This window comes from Thamnophis sirtalis, unplaced genomic scaffold (genome assembly GCF_051295495.1).
Source record: "Thamnophis sirtalis isolate CommonGarterSnake01/CBP01778 unplaced genomic scaffold, rThaSir2_p1.2 scaffold_1, whole genome shotgun sequence".
NCBI lineage: Eukaryota > Metazoa > Chordata > Lepidosauria > Squamata > Natricidae > Thamnophis > Thamnophis sirtalis.
This window is the reverse complement of record NW_028261381.1, coordinates 179,813,946-179,834,806: the sequence shown is the minus strand read 5'-3', so window position 1 is coordinate 179,834,806 and position 20,861 is coordinate 179,813,946. Positions and strand designations below refer to the sequence as shown.

Here is a 20,861-nt window from a genome sequence, read left to right as displayed (position 1 = left end):
GTCCTTTGTTCTCTTAAAATGTCAACAAACCCAATCCGTAAGGAAGGAAAACTCACAAGAGCAGACTTGGGACTTTCCTAAGACAAGGATAAACCTTGTGAAGAGTATAACTGACATAGTTTGCCTGGCTCTGATATATGAGAAGCCAAGGTAATAAACCATCAATGTGTTTCACATCATAAAGCAGATTGAAGCATGATTACAAAGAACCTATTAGGAAAGCAATTGGGAAAGCATTTTAGAAATACTTTATTATCTGTTTGCAATATGGGTATAAAAATTTTATCCTGATACACAAAATATAAAACATGAATTCAACTGTGGCATCAGTTGTGATAGCTTGTATTTCCAGAATTCATATAGTCCCGATTTTTCTCGAGTACCTTTGCCTTCATCTTTGCCTTCTTATGTTTTCAGCTTGCTCTATACTGCTACACTACTGTACACTCCTTTACCTGTGGAACCTTGAAGATGCTGAAGATGGAGGCCATCTGCCTTGAGTATTGGGAGTTGACATCTCCAACAACAGATAGCAATGCATCCTGCTTGTCACATTTGTAACCTGGAACCATTTGATCTCGTGTAGACAGAAGAGAGAGGCTGTTCCAGGAAATCCTCCTAACACTATCCTTATTGTCATAAATATGGAAGCCAAGGGTGATGTTGGGAAGCAGAATCAAATCCTTGTTGATTTTTGTGATTGCATGTACCACTGCCAGAAATAGCTGATAATTTTTTAATTCAACACTATGATGACAAAACATTGGGAAATATTAGAGAGAAGCTTTTTTGCACTAAGGGAGGTTGTCTTTCCTTAAGTGTGTTTGTATGTGTGCTCTCTAGGACTTGGAAGTGGTGAATCCATTTGCTGATTAAGAAGATTATGTAGATGGACAATCCATGTGAAAGCAGGGTCACATGGAGAGGGACTGAGAAGTACCATATATACGAGCCTGACTCATCCATATGATAAATATCTTAAATAGATTTTGGGATTTTGATTATCCTTTTGAAGGCTCTTTCAGCTCTGAGAATCATTCTATTCAAATACTACACTGACGGCCAGAAGATACATTAGCTAAACACCATTACAAAAGACCATGAATGATCCTGAAACAGGGTTTGCCTGTTCTTAGTACACTTCCCCATTGTAACTGGATTTGCCTTTTCTTTGACTTTTCCAACATGACTTTTTGTCAAAATAAATAATAAATGACCTTTTTCACTAAGCCAGTACAGTTTCTGACGCGTACATCCTTCCTAACCTATTGTGCTGTTTATCATGTTACTGAAGAAACATAAACCTTCTAGGCTATTTTGAGAAGATGGTTCTTTATCCAGGAAAGCACCAAGGTGTCTGAACTGTAGCAGAACCTGCAAGCATCAGTAGAATTTATGAAATTTATGATGGGAGTCTCCTGAATCCCAACCAAAGCAGAAATTCTTCTAATCCATTCCCTTCCAGGTGAAACATACCTTTTTGTAATTCTTGTCTTTGATGGCTCACGGTCAAACTCTATCATTTCAAAGAGACCAAGCTTTTCCAGGAGCATATTCCCTCCAATAATGAGATCCCCAGACCTGTAGTAGTCCTCCACAGTTTGCAGAGGATTCCTCACTACACATACGGTTTGCCTTATCTTATGAGTTGTTGAAGGCAGGAGCCAAAGGAAAAGAAGCAGGAGAGGCAGACCATTCATAATTCTCACCTTCCTTCCTAGATCACATATCAAATTTTGTTGAGAAGCAGAACTGCAAGTGGCTCCCACAAAATCCCACCAAGGGTTTAGCAGAGAAGAAGCAGACTGTGCCACATGGGTAAATTGAGGCAAATTAATAGTAAGTGTGCTTTCTCTTACCTATTCTGAGTTGTCACTGAAGACAAAACTGAACCCAGTTCAGTTTCATGGATTGAAAGAAATGACTTGTTTGCAAAACAACCTAAGGTGACATGTCCAGATCCCCTTGGGAGATCAGATATTATTTCATTTTAGCAAGTTTTATCTTGGAAGACTTTTGTGGTTAAAAATCTATGGAGGATTCATTAAGGATTACTGTACTTCTGATAATTGCAAGGAAGAGCAACATCCTACTCACTTAGCAATTTCCTTCATGCACCAGAAGGGGGAAAACATGTTTGTGTCTCTTGTTCTTCATCCAAAGAGCAGATGGAATTGAGGGTCAGGGTCCAGGTGGGATTTGGCCTACCTGAAACCCCTCAGCACCTGCATCCAAGATGGAGTCTGACTTGTGCCAGGTTTTTTTTCCAGATAGGGCTAAGCATTGTGATGAGTTGTAGCCTTGCAAAAGTGACCAATAATGCAGGTGTTTGTAGAAGAAATGTTTTATTTATTCTTACATGTTTATGGATGATATAGAAGCTCATTTCTCTTATACCCCTTACAAATAGTGAGTGGGGGACTCCAGATATAAGGCTAATTTAAATGGAGATTCTCACTCATCCAGGTCATGGTTGTCCCAAAGGTGGACTTTCTTGTTTTTCTTTTGAAGACATTTCACTTCTCATCCAAGGGGTTCCTTCAGCTCTGACTGAATGGTGGGGAATGGAAGGATTTATACTCCTTGTGGACAGCTGGTGTATTCCTTGTGAGAGTCATTTGGAGGTTTATCTGATTCATCAGGATCACCTGAGTAGTGCAAATGGGTGTGGAGCCTTCTTGGCTGCAGGATGTTTTCTGCCCTGTGTCCCTTCCCTACTGAAGACAGGTGCAGGCTGTTCGGGATGAGTCTGTGTTGTCTGTATCTCAACCTGAAGAGCAAATGGTTCCTGCAGTCTGCAATTTTTCTGGAAATCCATTCATTCTCCCACACCATTCAAAGAGTGTCCATCCCAAAGTGCAGAGCTGAATATCAATGGAGATTCTCAGTCAACCACATCATGGTTGTCCCAAAGATGCTTTTTCAAGAGGCAACTGGACTTTCTGGTTCTTCTTTGAAGACATTTTGCTTCATTGGAAGAGGTCCAGGACTAGGCTGGGGACAGATCCTATTGTAGAAAATCTACCTTTGTAGTCACTAAGAATTGTCACTGACTTGATAGTTTATCAACAACCAATCCTTTCAGCAGTTCCAAGAAGATTCCACACCAATCAGGTGAGCCTAAGGGCATAGATAAACCTCCATGTTGCCTCAATGACTCTAAGAAAGTGTACTAACAACCAGATGACTGCAAGAATATAAATTCTTCCATCTTCCACCATTCAGTCAGAAGTGAAGAAGCTTCTTGGATTAGAAGTGCAACATCTTCAAAAAGTCCAGTTTCTTTAAAAAAAAACACCTTTGGGACAAACATGACCTGGATTTTGGCAGTTGGAATAGAGTTCTTTTCAGGTGGGGAGGGGGAGTAGAACTCCTTAGCATTAATTACTGTATAAGAAATACTGTACTAATGAACTAATGGTCATTTTAAAAAATCCTTTCTTAGAGGGCACCTAGAAGCCAAGAGGAACATATGTGCCAAATTTCAAGTTTGTAGGCTCTACGATTCTGTAGATTTCATGATGAATGAGTGGTACTTGGCTTTTATACACACACACACACACACACACACACACACACACACACACACACACACACACACACACACACACACACACACACACACACACACACACACACACACACACACATATATATATATATATATATATATATATATATATATATATATATATATATATATATATATAGGTTTTGGGAATGCAGACGTCCAACTATAAAACAGGTTATTGAATCAGAAAGTATGCAGTTACTTGAAGAAAATCCTACTTTACATGTTATACATTTGAGGACTGGTGAGGCAGGTCCAAGAAGAGGTGGGATTGGAACCCAACAGGAAATTAGAGCAGACAACAGTGATTTTTGTTCAGTTCTATACTTCAGTTCTATACTGGAATGTTTGGAATACTTACTTAATTTGTATTCTGCCCCACTCCCGAGGGACTCTATACTCTTTACTTGTTTTAGAAAAGCTATGGTGTAATCATACAAACCTTGCTTTGACTGCTGATGTCCCAGCTCCAATCTCCAGCATCCATTGATGGATCGGGAGTATTGCTGACCTAAATTAGACAGGAGCTGTTTTTTGGTAGACCATGGTCAGCCATTTCTTCTGGAAATGGAAACAGGAATGTGGAAATAAATAAATGTTCATGGCTCAGGACATCTTTTCTCTCTTCTTCTTTTTTTAGAAGGTGCCCTTTGCCAGGTGTGGCAGGATGAGATGCTATGCAGGAGAGAAGAGGAGTGTCCCAAAGGGTGAACAGGTTTGCTGCTACCAATGTGACCCTTGTCCAGAAGGGACCATTTGTAATCAGACAAGTAAAGCATACTTCAAATGTTGATATTGGAAAAAGAAGAGAGCTACATACCAAATTATGCTTAGGCTGACCATTATGAAAACTTCGTGCCTGAACATGATGGCCAATGGGAGACATTTAAGGGAGGGAAGAGTTGAACTTATGGGTTTTGGTGCACTATTCAAAGTTCTGGCTTTATGTTACTGCAATAAGCATGACTTCTAATAAAACTACACTTTGGAAACAATGGAGCCAAGAATCATTTCAATTTAGAGGTTTAAGTTGTGCAGGCTTGATAATGCTCACTGTGGATGCCCCTGAAATATTTCTTCATTTTAGATGCAGCTCACTGTGATTCTTGCCCAGAAAACCAATATCCCAACAAGCACAAGGACCAATGCATTGCCAAGAAGATCCACTTCCTTGCTTATCAAGATACCTTGGTATTGTGACGCAGCAGGATCCGGTTGAGCTGTTGATGAACTTGGATAGCGAGGAACCATATGAGTCTGCCATGGAGGATGTGGAGGACCGTGGGCAGGGTTCAGACTCAAAGCAGGGATCAGGGAGGCTGGTTGGCCACCAGGAGGCGCCTGAGGCATGGAGCAGTGGGCAGGATCAAAGGCAGTTTGTCCCTGATGCTAGATTGAGAAGGGCTGAGAAACGGAAGCAGCAACTCCGTAGACAGACTCACAGAAGTTGATTAAGCACAGGTGGTTGTTGATTGGCCCCTCCCGAGAGATTATAGGTGAGGTGTTGGGAGGGGACATTTGCAGGAAACAACCATTCGAATTAGTAGTTAAGAAAATCTATCTGTGGTGGCGCAATACTGGAAGAAGGAAGACTTGCCTACAATCCAAGAATGGACATTGAAAGTCACAAATTTAGCCAAGATGGCTAAAATATCGGCATATCTTAAAGATCACTCAAATGAGAGATATAAACGAGACTGGAAAAAATGGATTGACTATATACAAAATAAATACGGGACCAAGAAATTCCAGTTAGCCTATGCTTAAGATCAGAAATGATTTAAATTGTTTAGTTAGTTCAGCAAGAAGAAGCAAAGGTCAATGTAGAATGTCATTAATTTCTTTATTTCTTTTTTCTCAATAGATTTTAGACTGTGTTAGTTAAAAATTCATACCGTGTACGGGTTCTGGGAAGTCGGGGGGGGAGGAGGAGGGGGTTGGGGGGGTGGAGGGAGGGAGGGAGGGGTATACAAAAAATGTACTTCAATGTTTTAATGATTGACGAATGATGAAATATTTGTGTTTTTTAAAAGAAATAAAACCTTTGGAATGACAAAAAAAAACGAAAGAAGAAAAAGAAAATCTATCTGTATTCTAGTCGTGCCTGTTCGTTTGGACTATCTGCATTGCTGCGTTTGAACTATCTGGGTTGCTGCAGAGCTACTCTATTGAATATGAGTTGCCTTGGCCCTCAGCCAAAGGATTCGTTATCTCAGTAATGGAACAGTGGCAAACAGCCAAGCCTGTGTTCTGGTGTATTCACAAGCTGGGGGGTGGGGGTGGTGTCAGAACACCTTGGGATACACTTTAGCAACTCTCACACTTTTTCTCTCTGTGATCACAATGGCAGTTCTGGCCATTTTCCTTAAGCATCGTGACACACCTATCGTCAAAGCCAACAATCGTGATTTCACCTACATCCTTGTGTTCTCCCTCCTGCTCTGCTTCCTTTACTCTTTCCTATTTATTGGTCAGCCTGGGAAGGTTGCCTGTTTCTTACAACAAACTGCTTTTGCCATTCTCTTCTCTTTTGTGGTGTCCTCTGTGCTGGCAAAATCTGTCATGGTGGTTTTTGCCTTTATGGCTGCCAAGCCAGGGAATAGGACAAGGAAACTCTTAGGAAAACCACTGACCAACTCCATTGTGTTAGCCTGTCCCCTGGCACAAAGCAATCCTTTGTGCCACCTGGCTTGGAACCTCTCCCCCGTTTCTCAACTTAGACTTCCACTGCTTGGTAGGAGACACCATCCTGGAATGTAAGGAAGGCTCATCTTCAATGTTTTTCACAGTAATTCCCTACTTAGGTTTCCTTGCTCTTGTCAGTTTCACCGTGGCTGTCAGCCTCTGCTTGCTGCTGCTTTGGCTGCCATTGTAACAGGGAGGGGGGGCGTGGTATTTGGGAGGGGAATCATGATGTGCTGGAGGAAGATTCTAGATGCTGACCTAACCATCTTACTGCGCATGTGGAGGAAGGGAGTTTCCCGCCAAGGTTAACTGTCTGGCATTCCATCCTGGTGATGTCTTTTGAAGTTATCTCCCACCTGACAATTGGGTGCATTTTAATTGGACTATGGACTGGGGTGCCAAGAGGAGGGGATTGAATTATACATGATATTCTTTGCTTTCGCGCCTAATTAACCAGGTTCAGCTTAGCTTTGCTACTGTTCATTTATAATTAGTAAAAGTACACTTGATTTCAAACAAATGGAGTTGAGTGGTTTCTTTCCTGATTATTAAATGAAGTTGCACCTGACAGTGGCATTTCCAGCTAGGAAATTACCAAACAGCTTTAATGAAGCCAAGTTCATTACTTTTAGTATGTTGGTCTTTTGCAATGTTTGGATCTCCTTCCTCCCCATCTACCTGAGCACCAAAGGGAAGTTCATGGTGGCCGTGGAGATCTTCTCCATCTTGGCCTCTGCAACTGGTCTCTTGACTTGCATCTTTCCCCCCAAGTGCTACATTATCTTACTGAGGCCCCATCTTAATTGTAGGGAAAATATGATAAGAAACAAAAATTTCTGACTCATGGTTCTTATCCAACCTTTCTACAGAGAGAGGTTCTCAACAATGGAAGAAGGGATTACCAAGGGGCAAGCTACAGAATGGATGGTGGAAAAATGTGATGAGGCGGTTCCTAAGTTTAGATATTTAACTAGGTTCCTTTCCTTGTGGGGGCCAATAAAATGCCACCTTTGCTGTCAACTAGGCCACAAAGCATCAGAGTGCTTGGCTCCAGCCCCATTGCCACAACTGTGCACACCAACCGCCATGGCGGAAAAGAGAAGTTCCCAGATGCCACCACAAAAGAGTCATCTGGGCCAACAACCTCTAGAAGAGGATCCCCAACTTAAGGTGACGAAGAGTCCTACCAAGGGGGAGGCCTCGGAAGAGGAAAAGGGTCAACAACCTCTGGAAGAGGATCCCCAACTTAAGGTGATGAAAAGTCCTACCAAAGGGGAGGCCTCAGAGAGGAAAAAGAGCAAACACCCTCTGGAAGAGGATTCCCAACTTAAGATGACAAAGAGTCCTACCAAGGGGGAGGCCTTGAAGGAGGAAAATGCTGAAGATGACGCAATGGTGAATGCGCCCATTCTCCCCTTCGCCTTCCAAGTCAACCTCCAAATGCCTGAGATGGGGTTGGAGGGGAAAGTTAAAGCAATTGTGGACACCGGTTGCACTCGATGCTTAATCAGCACATCAATTGTCAAGCAACTAGGCATAAGCACAAGACCTCTAGCCTGTCCCATTCGGGTTGAGCAGGTAGATGGAACGTTAATTGGAGGGGCCCAAACCATGATAGTAACTTACCTGGTGAAGTTACAAGTGGGCCGCCACTGTGAGCTTCTCAGATTCATTGTTGCTCCAGAGATGCCAGAGAAAATAATCTTGGGGCTTGCATGGCTTGACAAGTGGAAGCCTACTATAAAGTGGGAAGATGGTGGTAGAAAATTGATGATGGTGGTTGAGCCACTACCACTGGTGGAGAAAAAGGGCCAGCCAGGGACGAGTGAATCCAGGAGCCTGGAACATGCAGCAGAGACAAAACCCGTAGCTGTCCAACAAGTGCCCAAAAACTTTTTTGGGGATGTTTTGTCGAGATCTCTGCCCTCCGACTAACACCGACTGCGACCTGTCCGAGAGGTAAGAGGAGAACCACTGTAAGACAGTGCCTCCCACCCCCACCTCCTGCAGTCGTCGCAGAAGGATACCATGGTCGATGGTATCGAAAGCCGCAGAGAGGTCAAGGGGTACTAGGATGGAGGCATGACCTCCATCCCTGGCTCTCCAGAGATCATCGGTCAATGCGACCAAAGCGGTTTCCATGCTGTAGCCAGGCCTGAAGCCTGACTGGAATGGATCTAGATAACTGGTTTCCTCCAAGGACCGCTGGAGCTGAAAGGCCACCACCTTCTCAACAACCTTCCCCATAAAGGGGAGGTTGGAGACTGGACGATAGTTGTTTAGGACGGCTGGATCCAAAGATGATTTCTTCAGGAGGGGTCTCACCACCGCCGCCTTTAATGCGGGGGGAAAGACCCCCTCCCGAAGGGAGGTGGCAACAACTGCCTGGATCCAGCCCCGTGTCACCTCCCTGCTGTTGACAACCAGCCAGGAGGGGTACGGGTCCAGTACACGTGGAGGCACCCACAGCTCTCATGGCCTTGTCCACGTCCTCAGGGGTAACAGCTTGAAAATCAATCCTGCGATGACCTACCAGATTATCCCTTGGTGCCTCAGCTGGTTCTGCAGGATTGGAGTCCAGGTCCGCCCGAAACCGAGCAACTTTATCCGCGAGGAATTGGACGTAGTCCTCAGCTCTGCCCTGCAAAGGATCACTCATATCCCTCCTATTTAGGAGGGAATGGGTTATCCTGAACAAGGCGGCTGGGCACGACTCAGCGGAAGCAATCAGAGAGGCAATGTGTGTTCTTTTTGACGTCCTAATTGCCCGGATGTAAGCTCTGATGCAAGATGTTAAAAGTGCTCAGTTCGATTTGGATTTACTGGATCTCCACCGGTGCTCTAGGCGTCTCTTTCGGCGCTTCATCTCCCGGAGTTCCTCGGTAAACCAAGGGGCCCTCCTGGATCCACTGCCTCGGAGCGGCCGTAGAGGCGCAATCCGGTTAAGAGACTCCGTCGCTGCCGAGCTCCAAGCAGCAACCAGAGCCTCCGCCGGACTGCGGGCGAGAGTATCAGGAATAACCCCAAGCTCCGTCTGGAAACCCGAAGGGTCATAAGTCACCTGGGGCGGAACCACCTGGTCGGTTCCTCCTCCCTACAGTGGGGGTTTGGTCTCCGAAAGTCAAGCCTCAGTAGGTAGTGGTCCGACCATGACAGGGGTAAGATCTCACTACCCCTCAGACCAAGATCACAACTCCACTGCTCCGAGAGAAATACGAGGTCGAGCATGTGACCCGCCGAGTGAGTTGGGCCCCGAATTACTTGGGTCAAGCCCATGGCTGTCATGGAAGCCATGAACTCCTGCGCCCCATCAGAGTGTTCACCGAGCGAAGGCAAATTGAAATCCCCCAGAACCATAAGCCTGGGGAACTCAACTGCCAGCTCGGCTACCGACTCGAGGAGCAAGTGGAGGGCTGCTGCAACGCTGTTGGGAGGCAGGTACGTTAGCAGCAAGCCCACTTGACTCTTGAGGTCCAAATTCAACAGCAGGGACTCACACCCGACAAGCTCCGGAGCAGGGATCCTACGAGGTACTAGAGACTCTCGGATAACAATAGCCACACCCCCACCCCTTCACTGGGCCCGCGGCTGATGAAGCACCTGAAAGCTTTCTGGGCACATCTCTACGAGGGGGACTCCTCCCTCTGGGCCCAGCCAGGTTTCAGTAATACATGCCAGGTCTGCCCTCTCGTCTAAAATTAAGTCCCAAACGAGAGGAGCCTTATGAACTACAGACCTGGCATTTAGCGACAGCAGCCTGAGACCAGGGTCCTGATTACTCACGCCATCTGGCCTTGGAGTGGGGCTCATAGGGCCGGAAGGAGGGATCTCTGTGACGTAGCGAGCCCTCCTTCCCCGGTAATGGCCAGCCCTAAAGTCCCCGCCATATCTGCCCCTCCCTGTTAAGACCATAATGCTCCGGCCCACTCCCGTGTCCGTAGTCCCTCCACCCACCCCCACAGCCCCCGCATGCTCCGGCAGGCCCTTCAAATCAAACATCCTGAGGCTGGGATTGGGCCCAGCAAGCTGATAAACACCACTCGCTCAAAAACCCCTTCCATGTGGGGGACAAAGTGTTTTTGTCTACCAAATACTTAATATAAGGAATGCCTAGCCAGGAATTTGGTCCAAAATTTCTAGGTCCATTTCCATAGTGAAGATAGTTAACCCATTTACAGTTCAACTCAGTCTACCTAGAAGTCTAGGGAAAATTGGCCCAGAATTTCATTGTAGCTTGTTGAAACCAATAAATGGGTTTAGCATAAGGGCATCCAACCAAGCTTTCTCTCCTCCTGTAGAGATAGAAGGGGAAACATAATCTGAGGTAGAAAAGATTGTAGACTCCAGGCTGAATAGGAGTCGCTTACAGTATTTAGTGCAATGGAAGGGTTGCTCTTTGTCTGAAGCCACTATGGGCGAAAAGCTGGAACTTAAAAGTGGAGAACTTAGTAGAACAATTCCACGAGAAGTTTCCTGATAAAACAAAGGGTCCCCTAGGGGGGGAAGTAGGTGGTTAATTTTTTTAATGTTAACTTTTATGTTATTCTCTTTTCAGGAAACTTTTTTCTTCTGAGGAGAGGCCGTCTGTCAGGCCTGCATTTATATTCCTTTTAGAATTTTGGCCTGCCACACTTTCTCTTATTTCATTATGCTGTTTCTTTAGTATAGTCAATGGGAGGGGGGATTAGAAAGGAGTAGGATTGTGGAATGTGTTGTTGTCATTCTTTTCTAGAAGACCAAGGTCATCTTTTGTCTCTGCACCTTTGCATCTGACCGGAAGCAACTGGGTGTAGATGCCAGCATGGAAGAAGAAGATTGGACCATGTGATGGATTGTGGGTGTGGGGACAAGATCATGAACTTTTAACTGGGTGGGATTCTGATGTAATTTCTAGAATTGGGATTACACAGATGTGCTAAGATGTCTGATTTATTAAATTGGAACTTTAATAATCGTTTTGCCTTGGACTCTGATTTAATACTACATGATACTTGGAACGCTGACATAGATGGGGTCTTATTCTCCTTTTGTTACAGATATGGACTACATGTCATTAACAAACTTTATCTGAACCTTGTGGTTTGGATTTTTGACATAGGGATGTTGGCTAGAACATCTTGTGGTTAGAAGCTGATGACATTTTCTTTAAGCAGATGTCTAACTGTCCCTTTTACGTCTTTATTCTTATATTTTTAATCCATATTTTATTCTACTTTAGGGGAACATGGGATATGGGTTTCTGCATTCCTGGCTCTCTGAAGATGGAAATTGGATTTTGTAGATCAGCTTTTTCATCTGCAACATGAAGGTCCTGAGCTCCCCTTCCCTCCTTCCCTCCCTCCCCTCCCTCCCTTTCTTCAATGGGGTGAGAGGCAGCCCTGATTTCTTCATCTTTTTTCACTTGTTTTTTTTTCTAACTTCTCTCTTTGTTTTTGTCTCTATGGTTGTTTTTTTTTACATTTGCAAACTTCTGGTAACTACTTTTTCACTAAAGTTGATTTTGTTCTTAGAAACTGACTGCACTACTTCATCAGTCATTTTGTGATGATGCCCTTAAGGATTAGCTTTCAAAATAAAATATTTTTTAGTTCCAACTCAACAGCAGCTATTTCAGATCTGTGACACACTATGGCATTAACTGGCCTCTGGGATTTTTCTCTCTAACCACGATGCCAACAAATGTCACATTTCTAGTTAGCTTCAGCCACATGTGCCGTGTATTCCCTGGGGCCAGTTTCAAGCATGGAGACCCCAAACCTCTCAATTCTAGATGACGGATTTAATTCACTCTCTTCCCCTATTATTATGAGCCACATGGGGTTTATTTCCCTTTCATTTCCTTCCAGAGAATTTCCCAACAACCTTTGAGTCCAAGAACTGGTTGAATTATCCAGGGGTCCCTCCTGAGAGAGAGAATTATGATAAAAGTTTCAGCTCTGCTCTTTGGCCGAATCCTCCAGGGGAGACTTTGGGCAGAGAAATAGGGAGTTTTAGGACAGGCAGGGTCTGTGCTCTTGAATGTCTGTTTCTCTCCTTTGTAGATGAAGCTGAGAGTTTCTCTGTGTTTCAATCAGGAAAACAACTAGATCATTTTTCACCATGAGAGTCCTTTGAATCCTTCTATTTCTTCTTTAGAAACAGAAAAGGGATTGTTTGATTCACCCCATGAATTATGGACCTCCTGCTTCTGCTTCTGATGCTGCTGGTGTCCCATCCAGTCTCTGGGAAGGTGACAATGAAATGCCCGCTGAGTTTGGAGCACCAGGATGGAAAACAACCACAGAGCTTTTATAGATCAGGAGACCATCTCATCGGTATAGTCCTCAGTGGAGAGGAAAAATTGCATATAAAGTTGCTTTTCAATGTGCCTCCTTCTATTCAGTTTGTTTTCCATGATTTGTAAGTCATTCAGGGTGATGGAGTTGCACTCCCTCCATTCTAACACTCTTCTTCTTTTCTGTTATTTTTTAATTTTTCATTTATTCCTATATTGGGAGATATGTCTAATTTCCTGAATGATTTTGATTTTCATGGCTTCTCTCTTTTGTCTGATTTTGTGAAAGAGACTCAAATCCAAAAAGGGGTCTGAAAAAAAGTTGAAAGGGCTGCAGATTATTTTCCTCTCTCAATTCAATCCTTAATTTATCACTTGAATAATTAATTTTATTTAAAGTAGTGGTGGAATTAGTTGTAGTGGCCGTACCTCAGCCCATTTCCATATTTGTGTAACTGATTATTGCTTTTGGGCCAATGTTGGCTTAAGGCTTAGTAGGCTTGTGGAGGATTATATATATTATATATAACAAAAGTATTTTGTTTTTTTACAATAGGAGTTTTCATGATTTTTTATATAGCTTAGGATTCATTTTCAACATTCAAACAGTCAACAAGAATTCCCAGCTCCTGCACAACCTCACACTGGGATACAACATCCATTACAACCATTTGACCACTTTCCGCACTTCGGATGCCTTGCTGGACATTCTCTCCACTGGAGAAGCCAATGTCCCCAACTACAGCTGTGGAAGGAAGGAGAACCTTCTGACTCTCATTGATGGAGCTAGAAGGGCTATCTCCATCCAGATGTCAACATTAGGAGGCACTTACAAAGTCCCACAGGTTTGTGTGTGTTTTTCTCCATCTGGTAAAGTAAGTGGTGGGTGAGCAATAGATGCAATCATGTCTTCTCCATGGAATTCAAGAGCTGCTTTTCTCCATATTAGCAAAAATGTCAATATGTACCCCTTTATGTTCATGTTGAGATTAATTATAAAAGGCCTGAAATGCAAGCAGTACATTCCATGGAGAAGACATTCCACCAACTATTTAACTGATTGAAAAATATCCCTGATTGTTGGGGCCTCTATTGGCATCTTCATTTTCACATATAAATAATGCCTGCCCTATCCAGTTGGATTGAAGTTGGCAATTGTAGCATTTTATTTATCTAATATGTGGAATAAAAAGGACTCTGGCAATTTTAGTCCAAATAGACTAGCAGATATTGTGGCTAAAATTTATGCCATGATCCTCTTAATTAAACTTGAGAAAAATGCATTCCTTGCAGGAGAACCAGAAGGTTTTAGGTAGTGAACAGCTATATAGATTTTATAATAAATATTGCATGTTAATAATCTAATATTGGTAACAAATTTGTCTTCAAATATCTCATCTATATCAGCAAACTAAAACACCGTTTGCTGGCTTTCTAGATGTTAGTGCATTTGTCATAATTAACAGAGAAATATTAAATAGGAAATTGATTGTCCTAAAAATGGAGCTCAGCCTGTTGGCCCTGATCCAAGCTCTTTCTCCAGGTCCTTGTTTGAGAGTGAGGTTTGGGCTCAATGGAGCCATGAGAAGAAGGATTGATACTTACCAAAGAGGAAGGGAAGGATGCATATTTGAACCCTTGTTATTCAGTCTAGATATTGACAACTTACTTCAATGAATGAAGGATCCAAACACAGATCATAAATAAATGTTATTTTATTCTTTGACAAAAGTTACTAAATTAGTGGACCAGCGAAATGCAGTGCACATAGTACACAGAACCTGGATTTTAGAAAGGCTTTGACAAAGTAAACCACCATTTATTTCTTGGTAAGCTAAAAATATGTGGGATACACAGCATCATCCCCAGATGGACTCAGCCTGTGGTCCTCAATGGAACTACGTCTACATGGAGGGAAACAAGCAGTGGGGGACCCCATGATTCCATTTTAGGTCCAATACTCTTAAACATCTTCAATGATTTGGATGAGGGATAGATGGGGAACTCATCAAATTTACAGATGACACTAAAGTGGCAGGAATAGCCAACACCCCAGAAGAGAGGCTGAAGATCCAGGTGGATCTAGATAGACTTGAATCCTGGGCCTATCTAACAAAAGGAAATTCAATGTAGAGAAAAATAAAGTCTTACACTTAGGCTAGAAAAACCAAATGTACAGGTACAGATTAGGTGAAACCTGGCTCAATAGCAGGAACTGTGAGAGGGATCTTGGAATCTTAGTGGACAATCTCTCAGATGTGAGCCAACAATGTGTGGCAGCAGCCAAAAAAAGCCATTGCAATCCTAGGCTGCATCAACAGAAGGAGGGAATCAAAATCATGTGAAGTATTGGTACCACTTTATAATGCCTTGGAAATAGCAATAGCAATAGCAGTGGACTTATATACTGCTTCATAGGCCTTTCAGGCCTCTCTAAGCAGTTTACAGAGTCAGCATATTGCCCCCAACAATCTGGGTCCTCATTTTACCCACCTCGGAAGGATGGAAGGCTGAGTCAACCCTGAGCCGGTGAGATTTGAACCGCTGACCTGCTGATCTAGCAGTAGCCTGCAGTGCTGCATTTAACCACTGCGCCACCTTGGCTCTAAATACCACCCTTGGAATAATGCATTGATGTCGAACCTTTTGTCAGGGATGCAATCTGGAAGAGGAGTTGCACAGTGTGCATGCAGGTGTGCACATATGCACCAGGCAGATCCTCTTCTGGTTTCTGGCATGCACACACACAAATATCAATCGGCTGGCATGCATGACTTGTGGAAACTGGAAGATCAGCTGTTCTAGTTCCTGCCACTACCATGTGGATAAAGGCCACTGATTGTTGCACGCACAAGTGCATTCAAATCACATGAAGTATTATTACCGCTTTATAAAGCCTTGGTAAATCCACCCCTGGAATATTGCATTGATGGCAAACCTTTTTGGCACCAAGTGCTCTTGTCAAGGAGACGCGATCTGGAAGAGGAGTTGCCCAATGTGCAGCTCCTCCTCCAGTTTCTGGCACTGCTGTGTGGGCAAAGACGAGTTGATCGTCATGCACACAAGCGCACCAGAAACCTGGAAGAACAACGCGCAAGGCCGTGCATGCCAGGCGACATGGCTCTGCATGCCTCTTAGCCCAAGCTAAGGCAGAGGGCACCATTTTCCCCTCCTGGGGCCTCCATACATCCCATTTTTGGCTTCCCCAGCTCCCAGAAGCACTCTGCCGGCCAAAAAACTTTGGTCTTACTTTGCAGCTTCAGTCCATGGGGCTTGTGAAGGTATGGCCTATGCTGAGCTGGTGGGTGGGGGCCGGCAGGTGGGTGGGGTGATTTGGGTGGGGCGGCCTCGTGGTCCCACCTAGGTTGGGTTAATGGCTTTGGTGGGCTGTATCTGGCCCACGGGCCACAGTTTGGAGACCCCTGGTATAGGGTCTCCTTCTTGAGCAGGGGGTTGGACTAGAAGAAAACTTCAAAGGTCCCTTCCAATCCTTTTATTTTATGATAAGTTCTATTATAGGTACACAGGTTTAGCATGCTAAATACCTATTGGAACATGCTGATTTACACTGTGATATTATCATACTTATACATTGGATTATATACCCTGTGAGGAATATATGGGTTCTTTTCTCATAAAAAGTATCCGATAATTAATAAATCAAGCTCAAAAGTTATGGTGTTTGGAAAATGACATCCTAGCCATAGATGTTCAGCCAATAGAGCAAGTAAGACTGTCAGGCATGCCTCCATCAATAACCAAGAAACAAAGTCTAAAATTTTAAAGTCTAAAATTGACCAAATGAAGGCGAATACGTTTGCAGCCGTGTCTGCCCTGTCAGATTATACCGCTGAAATAGAGAATAAATTGGAAAGCTTGGAGGAGGCTAATTCTAATTTGACTACTAATATTCAAATATTACAACAAAAAATTAGAGACACTCAAGAACAGCTCGTTATGATAAACTTTAATAAGAAGGCATTCGCAATAAGAGTCAGAGGATTCCGCGAAAAGGAGCGAGAGAATCTGAAACAGACCTTTGTTGAAGCCTTCAGCCATGCGGTGGGAAGCCCGGGACTTAACTTTGATTGGCAGATTCGGAAAATCTATTGCCAGAATTCGTTGGTAGCGGAGCAGCGACAGCTCCCGAGGGACATAATTATATATTTTTCCACAAAAGAATCCAGAAACGCGATTATGCAAAAGTTTCACAATAATAGTTTGCGAGTTGATGGCCAGGATTTGATTGTCTTTAAAGAAATACCATTCCAGATGTTAAAAGCAAGAAGAGACTATACTTTCCTAACTAAAGTGCTTAGAAATTATCAGATTCAATATAAATGGGAGGCCCCAGCCGGCATTACGGTCACATTTGAGAATCAAAGATTTCGTCTCAATTCTGTTTCGGAGGCTCGAGATTTCTATTACAAGACCTTGAAGGCGGGACTTCCTGATTCACTTGGAAAAGAGGAGAGACAAGCCGAAGGAGAAGGCAAGCAACAGACCACATGGCTGCAAGATGGAGGGGGTAGCTTTTCCTCCCTCGGAGAAGCAGAAAAGCGGAGATCGAGGATTTAGACATTCTAAAATATTCATCAAAGTTGTGGATTGAATGGGGGTTTGCGACCTCTCTCCGGTAGAAAAAGTGGAACTGGATATTGGTGGGGTGATACTGAATGTATATATGTAAAATGAATGCAGAATGATTTATGTTGTTTAAATTCTGTTAGAAGGGAAAGTTGGATGAGATTATTTTAAAATAGCAATATAGCAGTAGACTTATATACCGCTTCATAGGCCTTTCAGGCCTCTCTAAGCGGTTTACAGAGAGTCAGCATATTGCCCCCAACAATCTGGGTCCTCATTTTACCCACCTCGGAAGGATGGAAGGCTGAGTCAACCCTGAGCCGGTGAGATTTGAACCGCTGACCTGCTGATCTAGCAGTAGCCTGCAGTGCTGCATTTAACCACTGCGCCACCTTGGCTCTTGAAAACAGAAGGTAAACTGATTCTTGTTGAAAGTATTATTTGAATATGTGGAATGATCCATGCTATTTAATTTTTATTAGAAGGGAAAGCTTGGTGAAATTATTTTGAGCTAAATTTTAAACTAATGTCTGCATAAATTTGATAGTGGTAAATATCAGAGAAGCAAGGGATGAGGGTAAAATGAATGCGGAATGATTTACGTTGTTTAAATCCTATTAGAAGGGAAAGCTGGTCGGGATCATTTTAAGATAGAATGCAAACTGATTTTTGTGTAAAGTAATACTTGATCCACGCTGCTTAAATTTTACTAAGAAGGGAAAGTTTGGTCAGATTATTTTGAATTACTGTTTGAAAATAAGGTTAAGAAAGATTATTGGGAGGGATTATGGGAAATAGTGGTAAATATTAGAGAAGCAAGGGACGAAGGTAAAATGCACGCGGAATGATTTACGCTGTTTAAATCCTATTAGAAGGGAAAGTTTGATTATTCTTCTGTAAAGTAATATTTGAAATTTTACTAGAAGGGAAAGTTTGGGGAGATTATTTTTGAGCTAGATTGTATATTGATGTCTATACAAATTTGTATAAATGTTTATCTGAATATAAGGTTAAGGAAGAGGAACGGGAGAGTTTACAGGAGGTCGGGGTAAATAACAAAGAAGCAAGAGACGAGAATAAAATATATATAGAATGACTTACACTATTTAAGCATAGATAAAGATGGGGGGCTGAGCTTAACACAAAGAGTTCCCTTTTTTTCTTTTTCTTTTTTCTTCTTTTCTTTTTTTTTGTTTTTCTTTCCTTTATACAATTTGTATTTTCTTTCTATCTATATTTTTTTTAAATATATTACTTTTATTTTTAATCCATACGAACATAAGATACTTTAGATAGAAGGCAGTGCCAGGTGTGGGCCCTGGGAAGTCGGGAGGATTAGGGATGGGGATTTATGGGGGGTGGGTGGGTGGGTGTTAACATAGTCTCAATAAGAAAAAGAATGCACTTATATACGGTTGTTCTTTTTTTCTCTCTCTCTTTTCTTTCTTTATATATTTTTTTTCTTCTTGGTTTATTTTACTTTTTATCAGATTATAATAAACAACACTTGAATAAAGGAATACACCAAGGAGGGAGGTAGAGGGAAAGAAGAGGGAGGAGTAAGGAAGGAGTAAGGGGAATGTAAGGAGGGCGTGTTGGGAGTAAGGGGAGAAGGAAGGTTTGAGGGGAAAGGGAAGTAGGAGGGGAGTGTTAGAGGGAGGAAAGGAAAGTTGGAGGGGGTAGATGGGGTGTATGGAGGATGGAAGTGTCAGGTGGGGTTGTGAATGATGAGTTGTGTTTTCTTTTTTATTTTGTTTTATTTTTTTTTCTTATAGCAAATACCCTGTATATAAGTGATTGTAAAATGGAATGTGAAAATGAATAAAATATATTTAAAAAAAAAAAACATCAACGACAAAAAAAAAAATAACCAAGAAACAAAACTCTCAATTCCATTGTTCGTGGAAATTAAAAGCTTCCCTGGTTGCTGGTCTGGTTTCTTCTCTGTATCAGGGGTGTGTTTGGGGCCAATATTTGAGTAGCAGCTTGTGGCTTGGTGTCCCTCTTCCGACACTGGAAACAAGCAGTAGACTGGGGCTTGATTGCAGACCACCCCTTCCCTCCCTTTGGAGCTTCTTCGGGAGTAGGAGGGGGATTCTTGATTTTATCGCTGCCTCCCCAGTATTTATTCCTGGCCAGGTCAATTTCCACATCTGCTGCCAGCTCATACCAGCATTGCAGGTTGTGTGGGCGCCCTCTGTTTACACAGCCCTGGTACACATCTTCGTTCAGGCCGTCCTTAACCATTTAAGCCTCTTCAGACCAACCACACATATGTACAGACAACTCAACGAAACTCTTGGATGTACTCAGCCACTGGACTTCTTCCCTGAGTGAGGGTTTTCATCTTGGTTCTCTCCTTCCAATTGGCTAAGGGGTCATCAAAGCATTTCCTCAATAAACAATGTGTTTATTACAATAAATACATTGTAATCCCTCAGCAGGGGGGACTCGTCATTATGAAAAGGGACCGTCCAGCCTGTTGCTTTGTTCTCCAATGCCATATTAACAGCTCTTACTTTGGCTTCCTCATTCAGGAAATCCTCTCCAAACAGTTGCATGTAATTCCAGACCTGGACCAGGAAAAATCCCAGCTCTTTGGGGTCTCCTCCAAGCTTCACCCCAAGGGCAGGGACCTTTGGTATTCAGCATCTGCGGAGGCCCACTTCCCCCTCTTGGTGGGGTTTGGGCGGCTGCTTCTGCTGCTGCTGGGGCTCTCCCATCTTGATCAGCTCCACTGTCAGCCCCCAGGGCTCTCTCAGGGTTAGCGAGGTCTTCTGGACGTCTCTCTTCTTGCTTAACAAATTCAGCCTCCCTCTCAGCATGGCTTTTACGGAAACAGCATTTCTCCCATGCCTCTTGAAGAAGTTTCAAAGCATGAGTCATCATGAGGTCCTCTTATTCAGCTTCCTGCCAGGCAACCTCAGGTCGCCGGCATCAGCTGGTGGTAACTCTGGCAGGAACCTCCTCAGGATCACTCCTCTGTCCCACTCCCAACGACCATCTGGGATGGACAGATCTTTACTCCAAATCCAGTTCAGCCATCCGTTCCACTTCCATGGGATATAAGGATCCAGTAGCCCCCATGTCTCCTGGTCACTCCCTGGATTGGACATTGTTGGAGGGTTCTTAGGTTTGTTTTTCTTTTTGTGCACTCCCCTCGGAAGGTATTAGTTCTGGGATAAGTGTGAAAGGAGATCTTGCTTAATGTCATGCATGCCTCCATCAATAGCCAAGAAAGAAAACTCTCAATTCCATTGTTCGTGGAAATTAAAATACTTTTACTGGTTATGAAAAGATAGCAGCGAAAGAAAAGCAAGATCTGAACCAGAAAGGTGCGAACAAGTACATATCAAATGATTACCCAGCCCCCTTTCTCCAACAACACCACCCCAGTATCCAATCTGCAACTCCCTTAGGTGTCATGTGGGTTGCATCTTCAAAAGGAATCATTAGGTTGGTATGCAAGACGGTTGGCCTTGACCAAATCCAAACACCAGCCACCAGCATGCAAACCTCTGTCTCCTCACTTGTTTCTCTGCTTCTTTGCCTTTGAAGAAGGGAGAGGAGAGTTGGCTGGGAAATGCTTTTTGTGCTGAGAATAGAGGCTCCTGGGTGCTATAATATAGTGCAGATTCAGGCATCCATCCTCTTTTGCAGAGTCAGGGACCCAGAAACTTTCATTCTCTGGGGTAAAAGTGGTTGCCTGCAGGTCTCCTGCTCCTGCCCTCCCCCAACTACTTT

At 43.3% G+C, this 20,861-nt stretch overlaps 2 protein-coding genes across 2 annotated transcripts in view; one reads left to right on the top strand and one right to left on the bottom strand.

The window, feature by feature from the left end:
* LOC106540002 (vomeronasal type-2 receptor 26-like) overlaps positions 1 to 1,553 on the bottom strand; it is a 34,685-nt gene extending 33,132 nt beyond the window's left edge. Inside the window, exons 1-2 of the mRNA XM_087705628.1 lie at positions 1,477 to 1,553; positions 456 to 747 (exon numbers count right to left, since the gene is read on the bottom strand). Of these exons, the coding sequence (XP_087561754.1) occupies positions 456 to 747; positions 1,477 to 1,553 (369 nt within the window). The remainder of the gene's footprint in view (positions 1 to 455; positions 748 to 1,476) is intronic.
* Positions 1,554 to 12,428: 10,875 nt separating this feature from the next.
* LOC148049940 (vomeronasal type-2 receptor 26-like) overlaps positions 12,429 to 20,861 on the top strand; it is a 31,077-nt gene continuing 22,644 nt past the window's right edge. The window contains exons 1-2 of the mRNA XM_087703398.1: positions 12,429 to 12,655; positions 13,087 to 13,375. Of these exons, the coding sequence (XP_087559524.1) occupies positions 12,429 to 12,655; positions 13,087 to 13,375 (516 nt within the window). The remainder of the gene's footprint in view (positions 12,656 to 13,086; positions 13,376 to 20,861) is intronic.